Source organism: Cetorhinus maximus, chromosome 23 (assembly GCF_964194155.1).
Source record: "Cetorhinus maximus chromosome 23, sCetMax3.hap1.1, whole genome shotgun sequence".
In the NCBI taxonomy this organism is placed as follows: domain Eukaryota; kingdom Metazoa; phylum Chordata; class Chondrichthyes; order Lamniformes; family Cetorhinidae; genus Cetorhinus; species Cetorhinus maximus.
Genome location: NC_135901.1, coordinates 11540799 through 11555994, shown reverse-complemented (window position 1 = coordinate 11555994; position 15196 = coordinate 11540799). Strand labels below are relative to the sequence as shown.

General features: G+C 46.2%; 1 protein-coding gene across 1 annotated transcript in view; it reads right to left on the bottom strand.

The window, feature by feature from the left end:
- LOC144697805 (uncharacterized) overlaps positions 1 to 15196 on the bottom strand; it is a 174435-nt gene that overhangs the window by 98901 nt on the left and 60338 nt on the right. Inside the window, 2 exon segments of the mRNA XM_078569795.1 lie at positions 758 to 782; positions 9934 to 10730. Coding sequence (XP_078425921.1) covers positions 758 to 782; positions 9934 to 10730 — 822 coding nt within the window.

Genomic DNA, 15196 nt, shown 5'->3' with positions numbered 1-15196 from the left:
GAAAATCACCAAGAAGCTCACGTACACACATGTGCGAGAGTTCCAATGCACTGACTGTGGAGAAAACTTTAACCAGATACACAGACTGAAGAAACATTGCACCATTCACAGCCGGGAGAGACCAAACACGTGTACTGTTTGTGGATGAGGCTTCAGTTAAACATCTTACCTCAAGGAATGCAAGGACACCTGAACCATGGAGAAACCATGCAAATGTGGGGAATGTGGGAAGGGATTCCGGTCCCCATCTGCACTGGAATCTCATCGCCGCATTCACACTGGGGAGAGGCCATTCACATGCTCTGATTGTGGAAAGGGATTCACTCAGTTATCCCACCTGCAGATACACCAGCGACTTCACACCGGGGAGAGGCCATTCACCTGCTCTGATTGTGGGAAGGGATTCACTAACTCTTCCAATCTGCGGACACACCAGCGAGTTCACACGGGGGAGAGACCGTTCACCTGCTCCATATGTGGGAAAGGTTTCAGTGATTCATCCAGCCTGCTGATACACCAGCGAGTTCATACTGGGGACAAATTATTCAACTGCTCTGTATGTGGGAAGCAATTCAGTCGATTATGCAACCTTCTGCGACACCAGCGAGCTCACACTGGGGAGAGGCCGTTCACCTGCTCTGAGTGTGGGAAGGGATTTGCTGATCCATCCATCTTGCAGAAGCACCGGCGAGTTCACACTGGGGAGAGGCCATTCAGCTGCTCCATGTGTGGGAAGGGTTTCACTCAGTTAACCAACATGCTGACACACCAGCGAGTTCACACTGGGGAGCGGCCTTTCATCTGCTGTGAGTGTGGGAAGGGATTCAGTGATTCATCCACCCTACTGCGACACCAGGGTGTTCACACTGGGGAGAGGCCGTTCACCTGCTCCATGTGTGGGAAACGATTCACTCGGTCATCTCACCTGCTGAGACACCAGCGAGTTCACCAGTGATTACAGGGGTTGGATTCTGCTGTGAATGCTGCTGTCAATCACATTCAAGACTGAACCATGTTCATTCTGACAGTTGGTGAAGTGGGAGGGTCAAAGGGTTTCTTTCTGCTGTACTGGCCAGTCTTACAACTTTGTTTCCAGTGGTCTGGAAGTGCACATTTCCACTGAAATGTTCCACAGAAGCTGATGAAGGTCATTTATTGCTGCAAAAAGAGACATGCTCTCGAAGTTTTCATATTGCACTTATCAGGACAAACACAAGAACACCAAATTTCAAAGGGAGTAACTATTTATACTACGTGAGAAAAGGGTGCTGATTAGTTGGCAAGTCAGTTGCGACTGGTCAAGTCGTTGCCATGGAGAATTCACCAGAAAGCTCGTGACCTCAGCATTTAGTTGGATTCAAAAATGTTGCAATGCCTGGACATGTCCATTTTGGCTTCAGAGTATCAGAGCTTTATGATGGTCCAATGTCACTTCCCTGCTTTTTTACTCAATGACCTGGATTTTCAGAGTCAGAAAGACTCACCTACCTTCAAAAATTGTGGGTGGGACCCGGATGCGGAAGTCCCACTCCCATTTTTCACAGATCCAATTTTTGCCAGTAGGGGACAGGGGCAGTGCTTGATTCACACCCAAGTTGAACCTGAACTCAGCAGAGCCATCTGAACTCAGCACTGAGTTCAAACAGGCACCATTTTGCCTTCTGCAAGGGAGTTAACTCATAGTGTGAAAGTCATGACTTTATGGAGTAGACGTAAAGACTCTTGTTGGGTGGATAGGGTCTGTTTAACTGTCATGATCGAAAGTCTTTTTTAAATCCCCTGCTCTCCTGACTTCGTCTGCAGCTGTCAGTGTAAGTGAAAAAAATAGTTGGCTATACAATGTAGCATCAGTCCCAGCAGTTTCAGTAATTGCTGGCATTTCCCTAAGGGCTATTTATGAATGCTTGGCTGACTTCCAAAACCTACAGTCATCTCAGCAGCTGTTCTGAGTCCACACTTTGACAACTTAAAGAGACCATTAAGGGTTTAGCTGCCTTTGAAGTGGTATGGACAGAAGTATGTTGGTTTTTATATGAGATTAACCAAAAGTTTTGAATAAGGTTGCAAGAATGGGAGTTTTGTTTAAAAATAGTGAAGGCTGTTTTAGATTTTTAGAACTTTATTTTAATTAATCTCAACCTGGCTCCTGGGGTCTGCCCATAGTGAATAATGTGAGTTGGGATGTAGGGTAAAAGGGGCGATGGGGGATCCGTGCCAGGGCAAGAGTTGGCATGAGCGGGCATGGAGTATATAAGGGCCTTGGGGTGGGATGGGGGCTTGCAATTGGCTCACTTGCAATTAGTGAGGAGGAATTGTGTTGGGCTGCTGCCCCTGGTGGGTGGGCAATTATTCCAAATAATCATGTCTATTAATTTATTTTTAAAACATTCTCTTGGCATGTGGGTGCCACTGGCGAGGACCAGAGATTCCAAAAGGTTACAATGCAACTGGGATAAAGTCCCAGAGATGGAGGCAGGCCTTTTAACCAGCCCACCTCAGTGCTCGGGCATCCTGTTAGCCGCCTAAGCTCCGATTCAAGTGGCACAGCAACCAACTCCATCCATAACCGCCCACCTCAAAGCACCACCCCCCTCCCCCCGCCCCCGAGTGAAGATCACAACATTTGGGAACCTTTAAATCGAGGCAGGTCCAGCAATTGGAAAATTTCCAGATCCAAGCTACCCACCTCGGTACCCAAGATCCAACCCAAGCTCTCTATTTCTGAAGCTCAAGATCCCACATGCTTTGCTAATTCCTCTCTCACTGTGTCCTGCCACCTTCAAAGATCTCTGCACATGAACCCCCAGGTCCCTCTGTCCCTGCTCACTCTTTGGAACTGTGCCATGACATCTGTGTTGCCTCTACCTGTTCCTCCTGCCAAATTACATCACCTCAACTTTCCCTGTATTAAACTCCATCTGCCACTTCAGAGAATGTGAAGGGGAGATTGAAGTGTTAAACTAAACATACAGAGAAGAGGAGGCACTGATTGCTTTAATATGTCACCCACAATTGAAGATCCTTTAAATGCACATGAGGCTCATAGAGCACAGTAGGAGGCAATTGGAGGCTCTTTGAAAGAGTTTTCCAATTAATCCCATTGCCCTGCAATTTTCTTTTTCTTTCAAGAATCTGTCCAGTTCCCTTTTGAACGATACAGTTGAATTTACTTCCAGTCAGTTTTGAGGCAGTGGATTCCAAATCGTAACAACTCGCTGTGTTTTTAAAACAAATAATTCCTCATCTTGTGTGTGGTGTATTTGGACTTTCAAAAAGCATTCGGAAAGCTTTCAACCAGGAGGTTCATACACAAAATGAGGTCTCAATCCTTATGAATGATCTAGATGAGGGACTGAGTGTAATGTGTCCAAATTTGCTGACAATGAAACAAGGATTTGCATTTCTATAGCGCCTTTCACAACCACAGGATGTTTCAAAGCCTTTTACAGCCACTTTTGAAATGTAGTCACTGTTGTAATGTAGGAAACTCGGCAGGCAATTTGCACACGGCAAGATCCCACAAACAGAAATGTGATAATGACCCAAATGATATGTTTGTGGTTATGTTGATTGAAGGATAAATATTGGCCCAAGACACCAGGGATCAAGGCCCGGGAGAGTGGGATTCAGACAGTGCCAAACAGCAGGGCCTGGGATGTTGTGGGTGGGGGAGGTGAGTAGGTGTGGGCCGGGCTCGTTGTTTCAAACAGTTTTGCATCGTCCTCACTGAGCAGCCAGAGCTACAGACCTGACAGACCAGCTTAAAAAACAGATCCGTCAGGCTGAGAGTTCTGATATTTTCTAAGCCAGTCTGTTAGTGTCAGGTCAATTTCACGAGTCGCTGCTGCTGCCTCTGACCTTCAGGCAGCTTTGCAATTCCAATTTTTTTGAAAAGCCCACCAGGAAACCACAAAGCTGCCTGAAGGTGAGAAGCAGCAGCAGCAGAAGCTGGGAGTTTTCCTGCTTGAGAAATAGTCAGTCAAATCCCTGTAATTTTACAACCAATTGGATGCTGTTTTGGGTAGGGGGTGGTGGGAAGGTGGAGGGGGGGTGGTGGGTTGGGGACATGTTTAGAGGGGGTTGGGGGAAGCTTGGAGGGGGTTTGTGGGATGTGGGAGTGGGTTTGGGGGATGTGGGGGTGGTTGGGGGTAGGTTTTGAGAGGGGTTGTGGGGAAGTTAGGGGGTTGGGGAAAGTTCGGAGGGTTGGGGGAACTTTGGATGGGCTGTTGGGGGTAAGTTTGGAGAGGAGGTTGGGGAGAATTTAGCGGGAGGTTGGGGGAATTTGGAGGGGGTTGGGGAAGTTTGGTGGAGTAGGGGGGATGGTTGGAGGGACGTTCAGGGGAGCTAGATGGGTTTTGGGGGTAGATTAGGTACAGATTTGAATTGTTTTTGTAAATGTAGTGATTCCTTTGTAGCCACTTTGCTAACATCAGTTGATTGCTCGGTGATTAATTATCTTTAAATAATCAACATTGGGCCTCCACTTTCACCATTGCTACTGTCACTCTGCCCACTGCATGCAGGTATAATGAAAGAAAGGCAAAACCTACATTTATACAGCACCTTTCACAATGCCCCAAATCACTTTCCAGCCAATTCAGCACTTTTGAGTTGTAGCCATTGGTGAAATGTAGAGAATGTTATCTAATGGCGGAGCAGGCTCATTGGGGCGAATGACCTACTCCTGCTCCTAATACATATGTGTGTATGGAGATAGGTGAGATGAACAGGACTCGATGGCTTTTGTCATCTATAATTATCGTGCGAACAGAGGGTGGAATCCTGGCTGGAGTTCTGTTTATTTTGTTGCTGGTGAAAGTTTACTGTGAGCAGGATTTGTGGGATGAGATCACCAGGACGGGAGTGCAGATTGAGCTCAGTGTGAATCAGTAACCTGTTTTACTGCACATGATTCACAAGAGTCTTTTCCATATACTTCAATATTGTCCTTTTGTCCAGTTACCTGTTATCCCGCTCCATCTTGCTGTTTTTTTCTGAGTTTTTTGAGGTTAGAAATATCGTGATAAAGTTATGTTGCGTTGCAGATATTGAAAAGATATTGTGGTGAGAAGCAGCAATCAGCAGAGTCTTCAGACTTGCTGATGACCAAACAGATACAACTGTGAGCCATTCAGTCTTTGCTCTCTGGCCACCTTAAAAGTTCTGTTGCACGGAGAAGCCTGAGAGCCTGGAAACAGGAAAAGCACCGGGGCCCAGGATTTCTCTCCCAGTCCCTGCTGCAGATAACTCTCCTGCTCTTCTTCGAAATAGTGGCTGTGGGTTCTTCTACGCCCACCTGAGAGGGCAGACAGGGCCTTGGTGTATTGCTCGTCTGAAGGACAGCGGCTCTGACAGTGCAGCACTCTCTCAGTGCTGGCACCAGGAATGTCGATTTTGATTTTTGTTCTTGGGGCCCCTGGATTGGGACTGGAACCAACAACCTTCTGACTCAGAAGTAAGAGTGAGATCCACTGAGCCACTGCTACCACGATAGACAATACAAATTTAGAAAGGGAAAGTTACCCTTTAAAAGCCCCCACCCTTTGCCTCCAGCACCTAAATCTAATAATGAAAACCCTAGTATAAAAAACACATACAAGACTGACAAATGTTAGTGTTGGTTTAGAGCCAAAGTTTCGAGTTCCCTTTTGAGTTCCTACACCTTTCTGTCTCTCTATTGCGCAAGTGAATGACAGCCAGGCGATGGAGCTGAAGGCTCAATGTAGCTGAGAATAACAGGGCTTGTGGCCCAGTTGGGAAACTGCCACGGACGTCGCACTAATAGAGAGAGACAGGAAGGTGCTGGAGGACTGACTGGGAAATGGGTCTCCAGCCAATCAGGGAGGGAGAGATGGTGATGGGACCTCCCCGGGGTTCAGTGCTCCTGTGTCCAAAGTGGGGAGTCATGAGGGGCCAAAAAGAAACCATTTGGATCCAGAACATTGTGCACATCCTTTTACTCTGGTTGTCTTTGATCCTCAAGTAATTTTCTGTTTTTTTTTTAAACCATGTTCTGTTACATTAATAAATTTTATCAGTAAAAATATTTGATTTTGCTGGACTTTTGATTAGATTTATGCTCTTTAGGGAAAGTGGGTGAAAGGAAGTGGCAGGCTGTTTAACAGAAAGTGAGTCCCTCTAAGGTAATTGGCAAAGTATCCAGAAGGTGAGATGATGGTGGGGGAGTCCAGAACCAGGGGTCACAGTCTGAGGATATGGGGTAGACTATTTAGGACTGAGATGAGGAGAAATTTCTTCACCCAAAGAGTGGTGAGCCTGTGGAATTCGTTACCACGGAAAGTAGTTGAGACTAAAGCATTGTATGTTTTCAAGGAGTTAGATATAGCTCTTGGGGCGGAAGGGATCAAAGGGTATGGGGAGAAAGCGGGAGCAGGCTATTGAGTTGGATGATCAGCCATGATCATAATGAATGGCGGAGCCGAATGGCCTACTCCTGTTCCTAGTTTCTATGTAAATTTTATTTTTTTCACACAGCGAGTTGTTCTGATCTGCCTGAAAGCAGATTCGATTATTTATTTCCAAGGTGTAAATATTTGAAAGGGAAGAATTTGCAGGGCTGTAGGGAAAGAGGAGAGCAGTTGGATGAATCAGAAATTCCTTTCAAAGAGATGGCACGGGCATGATGGGCCAAATGGACTCCTTCTGCAGCCTGTGAATCTGAGCTTCCTGTCTTTGTGCAGGTTAAAAGGGTCAGATTTCATTTCAGCCTCTTCCTGGTATATATATTTAAAGAGACAAGTTTCTCTTTAGTTCTGAGGGACCGACATAACAATGTCTCCAATCCTCTGTATATTTAAACATTGAAGATTGCATGGCCAATTGTAGTCAACAGCCTTCCTGTAGCTCTCTCAGGAGGCAGCAAGAAAGCATTTGACTGCTTAACAATAGCAACCTCCGCTGAACATGATTAAACCACAACAACAAAAACAACCTGCATTTGTATAGCACCTTTAATCATGTGCTTCACAGATGCCATTACTAAACAAAATTTTACACCGAGCCACATAAAGAGATGACCAGTAGCTTGGTTTTAAGGAGTTTCCTAAAGAAGCACAAGAGATCAAGGGGCAGAGAGGTTTAAGGAGGGAATTCCAGAGCGTGGGACCCAGGCAGCTGAAGGCAAAGCCCCCAGTTGTTGTGCAATTGAAATTGGGGATATTGAAGAGGCCAGAATTAGTGGAGCACAGATATCTCAGAGGGTTTTAGGGATGGAGAAGATTACAGAGATGGGGAGAGGGGGATGTGAGACCATGTGGTGATTTGAAAAAAAGGATGCTGGGGAGGGATTTGAAAAAAAAGAGAATTTTAAAATCGAGGCATTGCTTGAGAGGGATCCAGTGTTGGTCAGTGAGCACAGCGGGTGATAGGTGAACGGGACTGAGTGTAAGTTGGGAGACGGGCAGCAGAGTTTGTCGACTGAAGAAAACTGGTCCAGTTCTGTACATTTCCCATTACACTGCTTATGTCTAAGATTGAGCTGACATCAAACCTTTCCACTGGGATTGCGTAATCATCTGATGTCATCACATTCTATTGTGATGATGTCATAAGATTACATTCAGCATTTTTCTGATTATATAATCAGCTGACACCAGACTATATCCTTTATTGGAAGTGTGGGATTAGCTGATGCCTGTACAATCCTTTACCTTTGCGCAGTAAGCAGAAACAATAGTTTGTGTGATTTCATAAATAGAATTTTTAACTACATGTACATAACTTATTTTTGAATCCGGAAATGGTCCAGATCGTGAACATTTACCACTAAAATTAACCAATTTGCTAGCGCAAGCGTATGTGACTTTTCAGCCAATTTGTTGTTCTTGTTTACAATAAATTGTTGGGGAGAAAAAAATGTTATTTCAACCAATCTCCCAATGTTATCAAATCATTTTAAACATTTGAATATTGCTGAAAAAAGAGACATGCTGTCAAAGCTTTTCGTCTTGCACTCATCAGGATAGATGCAAGAATACCAAATGTCAAAGGGAACAACAGTTTAAACTGTCTGAGAAACAAGGTGCTAATTGGTTGTCAAGTGGACTCTGACTGGTTGAGGCATTGCCATGGAGAATGCACCAGGGAACAGTTACCCCAAGCTTTTGTTCAAATTCAGAAATGGCAAGTCAATTCTGATTGGTTGAAATGTTGCCATGGGGAATGCATCAGGGAACAATTGTCCCCCAAACTCCTGTTTAATTAAAAAGGCAAAATGTTTGGACAAATTCCTTTTGTGTGCAGAAAACAGGGCCCAGTATTTTAATATGAAAAATCCAGTGCCTGGATCCAGTTTGCATGTTCACAACATCTAATCATTTCTTCCTGTGGCCATACCCTATTTGTGTACTACGTTTTGTTCAAATCCATTCATTAGTTTTTAAGATATATTGTTACAGACAGACAGACAAACAAACAGGGATGAAAACATTCTCTGTAAGGACAAAGCTGAAAAAAATAAACGTTTTTATTAAGACCAAGGAAGCCTTAGGCTAATCCACAGCCAACAACCTGCTCTGAAAACTCTGCTGATATTTTGTCAGCTGTGATAAATTCCACCCAGCAGCGGTGACAATCCACAACATTCCAAAGCAATCGCCATTCGAAATAAAACAAACCACAACAATTGAAAAGAGAAAGTCGATTCTCCTGATCTCCCAATATGAACGGATCCTTCAAAAAAATTCCAGGATCCGGAACTGCACCAAAGATAGGACAGTTCTTGCATGGTCGGTGTACCAAGTTTCGGTAAATCCATCGATTAATTTGTGAGATCAATTGTTTACAGACAAACATCTTCAATGGCAGAGGTACTCTCAGTACATTGACCAGCCCCAAAATCTATTCTCTGCCAGTATTTCACAGGGGGAAAGGGGTGGATTCTCAGACGAGTAAGATAAGGCACCCCCTTTAAATAGCCAGTTCCGACAATGTATTCAGTGGCCTTTGGACGGAAGGAGATTGGTCCACATTGCGAGTTCTTGCACTGCCTCTCCCCGCCACTCTCAGGTCAGCTGGCTCCTGCTCCTGCTGGAGAATCTGCCTGTAAGAATAGGAGCGTGTTGATTTAAAAATAAACTTGCATTTATATAGCACCTTCCACCACCTCATGGAGTCTCAAAGTGTTCCACTGCCAATGAAACACTTTCTGAAATGTGGTCGCACTGTAGGAAACGTGGCAACCAATTTGTGCATAGCAAGCTCCCACAGATGGCAATGGCCAGAGTGTCTGTTTTCACTGATGTTGACTGAGGGATAAATATCAGGCACCAGGACACCAGGGGAGATCTCCTCCCCCTCCTGCTCTCCTTCCAATTGTGGCCATTGAATCTTTTACATACACCTGAGAGGGCAGACGGGGCTCTCGGGTTAATGTCTCACTGGAAAGATGGTCCCTCCGTCAGGACTGCTCTCCCTCATAACTGGCACCGGAGGTGTCAGCCGTGGATTCTGGGGGCTTGAGTCTCTGGCTTGGGGATTCGAACGCAGCACCTCCTGACTCAGAGATAAGAATGCGACCCACTGTCATGCTGTGTTGAATAAAATCATCTAGTTGGTGTTCTAGAATGATGGAATGGTTACAACATTGAAGGGAGGCCATTCAGCCCATTGTGTCTGTGCCAGCCCTCTGCAAGAGCAGCAAACATAGTGTCATTCCGCTACGTTTTCCACATAACCCTGTCAATTTTTCCCCTTCAGATAATGATCCAATTTTCTGTTGAAAACCATGACTGAATCTTCCTCCAAGCCCCTTCATCCCTGGCACCATTCTAGTACATCTCCAATCCTCCCACTTCACCAACTGTCAGAATGAACATGGTTCAGTCCTGGATGTGATTAACAGCAGCAATAACGGCAAAATCCAACCCCTGTAATTACTTGTGAACTCGCCGGTGTCTCAGCAGACTGGATAACTGACTGAAACCCTTCCCACACATAGAGCAGGTGAATGGCCTCTCACCAGTGTGAATCCGCCGGTGTCTCAGCAGGGTGGACGAATCTCTGAATCCCTTCCCACATTCAGAGCAGATGGACGGTCTCTCCCTGGTATGAACTCGCTGATGCATCACCAAGTTGCATGACTGAATGAATCCTTTCCCACATCCAGAGCAGGTGAATGGCCTCTTCCCACTGTGAACATGTTGGTGTGTCTGCAGGTGGGATAATTGAGTGAATCCTTTCCCGCACTCGGAGCAGATGAAAGGCCTCTCCCCGGTGTGAACTCGCTGGTGTGTCAGCAGGTTGGATGACTGAGGGAATCCCTTCCCACATGTAGAGCAGATGAAAGGCTTCTCCCCGGTGTGAACCCGCTGGTGTGTCAGGAGGGCAGATGAATCGCTGAATCTCTTCCCACACTCAGAGCAGGTGAATGGCCTCTCTCTGGTGTGAACTCGCTGGTGCATCATCAGGTTGGATGACTGAGTGAATGCCTTCCCACACTCAGAGCAGATAAATGGCCTCTCCCCAGTATGAACTCGCTTGTGTGTCAGCAGGTGAGATGAATTACTGAATCCCTTCCCACATTCAGAGCAGACGAAAGGCCTCTCCCCGGAGTGAACTCGCTGGTGTTTCAGCAGGGTGGATGACTGAGTGAATGCTTTCCCACACTCAGAGCAGGTGAAAGGCCTCTCCCCAGTGTGAATGCGTTGATGAGTTTCCAGCGCAGATGGGGTGCAGAATCCCTTCCCACAGTCCCCACATTTGTACGGTTTCTCCATGGTGCAGGTGTCCTTGTGTCCCTCCAGGTTAACCGCTCAGTTGAAACCTCATCTTCACACAGAACATGTGTACAATCTCTCTCGGCTGTGAATGGCGTAATGTTGTTTCAGACTGTATAACTGTTTAAAGCTCTTTTCACAGTCAGTGCACTGGAGCACTGTCACTCAGTTGTCTGTGTCTCATTGCTTTTCCAGTCACACTGATGCTTGAAATGTTTTCCCACAGACAGAACAGGGGAACATTTCTCCTTCCACATTCAAAGGGCTGATGATATTCAAGTCCTGATGAATCCAATAACTCTGTCAGATCTTGATGCGATATTTGGTTTGAGTTTCCCAGATACAAGTCCTCTCCTAATATCCTGTAAAAGGAGTTTACAAAAGTCATCATTGTCAGTGCAGGATAAAAATTCACAACACATAATTCTAGTTTCTACGGAACATTCTTTCTCTCGTATTCCCCAGAAGCAGTAACTCTCTGTCCCACATACTGTCCCTCCATTCTCACTCTGCTGTACCTCCCAAATCTCCTGAAGGTGCCTTTTCATGCTGATCAGCAGATCCATGTGCACTGCTTCCTGTCCAGGGCACAGGGGCCTTTGAAATCATTATGCAGGCTATATATATATGTATACATTACTGGATTTAAAATGTGCATAATATACACTGCATTACTTGATTAAAGATACAGAGAGGATGCAAGGAAGAGCTTTATTTAGGAGCGAGTGTGCATGACCTGGAACTCTCTGCCTACAAGGGTGGAGGAACTCGCGATGATCAGTGATTTCAAAATGAAATTGGTGGACACTTGAAGGAAATAAACTTGGAGGAGAACGGGGTATAGAGGGAGAATGGGATGGATGGCTCTACAGAGAGTCGGCATGGACTTGAGTTGCTGAATGCATTCCTGTGCTGTAATGACTCGATAACTGGAAATATATAACGGTAGCTAGAGTACTATATTACAAGACTAGACATATTTATAAATGAAAGTTATTATCGGTCAACAAAAAATATATCAAATATTTACCATATAAAAACATTCGACATATCTCTGCCCTATATTAGTTTACTGCCACCTTAAATGTCAGGCATCTCCTGGGGAATCCGCTTATTTTATTGGAAATACTAGGAAAGAGGCTATCCTTTTAGCCAGACAAATAAATGTGTCAAGCTGAGGGAGTAAAGGATGTCAATGTCTTTGAGAGAGAAAGTGAGACCTGGGTCAACCTTTCCAGAGTCTGCACCCTCTTCCTTTCCCTTCAGTTCCTGCAGGTCAACAATTTAAACCCAGAATTAGAAAAGAAATGGAAAGGGGGAGAAAAAGAAAGTGTTTTACTCACAGGTATTTGACACGGGACTGGGGAGAAAGTTTTCGTGTGTGAGAAGCTAAATCCTCATTCAGAGAGAGAAGCAGCATCAGCAGCTTTGCTGGGCAGTAATGGACAGGTTTAAAAGCTCATTGTCCAACATCCGCATTCAAACAATGGGGGAAGCTCCGTGTCGGCAATGCGACAGTGCCCGCGCTCTGATTGGTTGGAGGACCATCCACCTTCCGGTCGTCCAGCTCCTCCCATTGGTTAACCTCGGTCCGACCACAATGAGGGAAAGTAACCCGAGCGCGTGTTCGGGGGAGAGACTTTGACCATCAAGTCCATTGCTCTCAATGTGAACTGGGAACGCTCCTCTGAATCATTGTGACGCCTGAGTCGGCCAATAGGACTGACTGTGCTCCGCGGTGACGTCCTCGGGTTCCAGTTTGCGGACCAGGCGCGCGGACACGGGAGTCCCACCCCCACCCCCACCCATTGTTCCCCCACCCCCACCCCCACCCATTGTTCCCCCTCCCCCACACATTGTTCCCCCTCCCCCATCCCCACCCATTGTTCCCCCTCCCCCGCCCATTGTTCCCCCTCCCCCACCCATTGTTCCCCCTCTCCCACCCCCACCTCCACCCATTGTTCCCCCACCCCCACCCATTGTTCCCCCACCCCCACCCATTATTCCCCCACCCCCACCCATTGTTCCCCCTCCCTCACCCATTTTTCCCCCTCCCCGACCCCCACCCATTGTTACCCCTCCCCCACCCCCACCCATTGTTCCCCCTCCCCCACCCATTGTTCCCCCTCCCCCACCCATTGTTCCCCCACCCATTGTTCCCCCTCCCCCTCCCCCACCCATTGTTCCCCCTCCCCCTAACCTCCTCGAGCCAAAGTTTCCAGGCAACCGGCTGACGGCTCCGGCCAGAGCGAGAAGCCGCTCGGCGAATTCCCCCTCTGTCTACGGCGACTGGCTGGTCCAAAAGAGATCGAGAGCGACCGCTGACGGCAGCCGCACTGCGCCTGCTTCGGACAGAAAACGCTTTCTGCGCCTGCGTGCTGGGCTGCCGGCTATGGGGGTGCGGGAGGGGACTGTGTAAAATGTCTTCTCCTCATTTTCTTCCAATGCAATTTGATTTTAAACGGCACAGCATTTGTTTTTAGGTTCATAAACATTAAAACTTCTTCCTCGGTCCAACATCTGTGAGTAAATCACTTTCTTTCCTTCCCCTGGGAAGTACAGAGAGTTGTGGGACTCTGTAACTGGAATTAGTGCCAAATATGCTGAGGGGGGAAATGCTGGTGATTTTGTGGACCAGGCTGATGCTCCAGCTGTTTAAAGTCATATTTATCCGGTCTATTGAAATGCTAGTTGTCTGTTAATGCAGGCTTCATTTATGTTGAATTTAGTTTGATTGTTACCGGAATCGTTTTTAAAAAATAAAACCTTGTCCTTCTGTTTATTCCGTTGGGGTTGTCTGGGAATTTGTTTATTTTAAGGTTATTGGTTTCCACAGGGATCGTAACAACAGAGAAATGTCTAGTTATTTATTATTCTGTATTAAAGTTCATTTATTATTATTTCTAGTCCTGTAATAATACTGTAGCTGCATTATATATTTCCAGTCATAAACTCATTACAGCACAGATGGTGTCCAATTGGAAACTCAGATCCATGCTGACATTCTGTAGAGTAATCCAGTCGATCCCATTCTCCATCTGTATCCTCGTTCCCCTGAAAGTTTTTCTTTCAACTCCCTATCCAATTTCATTTTGAAACCATTGATCATCTCCGGTTCTGCCATTCTCATAGGCATCGAATTCCAGGCCATGACTACTTGCTGTCTAAATAAAGTTCTTCCTCATATCCCCTCTGTATCTCTATTCAAGTATTACAATCTTTTTGGCTCCTTCAGGAGAATTGGGAATGTATAAATGAGATATAACAGAGTGAGAATGAAGGGAGTAAAAACAGAAAATGGTGCAAAAAACTCAGCAGGTCTGGCAGCATATGTGGAGCAAGAAACAGAGCTAACATTTTGAATCTGTCTGAACATTCCTGAGAGCTCAAAATGCAGGGAGCATGTTGGGGATGGAGATTTACAGCCTTTGGGGAATGAGAGGGGAAAGAATGTTCCATAGAAACTAGAATTGTCTTCTGAATTTCTATCGCAGACTTTCTGTGATGACTTTTGTGAACTCCTTTTACAGGACATTAGAAGGGGATGATTTGCAGTCAGAAAACTCAAACCAAAGGTCACATCAAGATCTGGCAGAGCCACTCGATTCATCGGGATCGGAATATCAGCAGCCTTTGAATCTAGAAGAAATATTTGTCTGTTATGTCTGCTTCAAAATATTTGAAACATCAGTGTGACTGGAAAAGCACCGATTCTCACACACCCGAGTGAGTGTATTCCAATGCACTGGCTTTGGAAAGAGCTATGAACTGTTATACAGTCTGAAGAAACATTTCAGCTTTCACAGCCAGGGAGACCGTACGCAGGTTCTGTGTGTGAACGAGGCTTCAACTGATTGTCAAACCTGGAGAGACACAAGGGCACTCGCACCATGGAGAAACCATGGAAATGTAGGGATTGTGGGAAGGGATTCCGATGCCCGTCTGCACTGGAAATTCATCAACGCAGTCACACTGGGGAGAGGCCATTCACCTGCTCTGAGTGTGGGAAGGCATTCAGTGGTTCATGGCAGCTGCACGCACACCAGCGAGTTCATGCAGTGGAGAGGCCATTCACCTGCTCTCAGTGTGGCAAGGGATTCAGTGATTCATCAACCCTGCTGAGACATCAGCGAGTTCACACTGGAGAGAGGCCGTTCATCTGCCCTGAGTGTGGGAAGGGATTCACCCAGTTATCCAATCTGCTAACACACCAGGAAGTTCACACTGGGGAGAGGCCATTCACCTGCTCTCATTGTGGGAAAGGATTCACTCGGTTATTCAACTTGCAGACACATCAGCGAGTCCACACCGGGGAGAGGCCGTTCACCTGCTCTGTGTGTGGGAAGGGTTTCACCCAGTCATCCAACCTGCTGCTACACCAGCAACTTCACACTGGGGAGAGGTCATTCCCCTGCTCTCAGTGTGGGAAGGGATTCACTCGATTATCCAGCCTGCAGAGG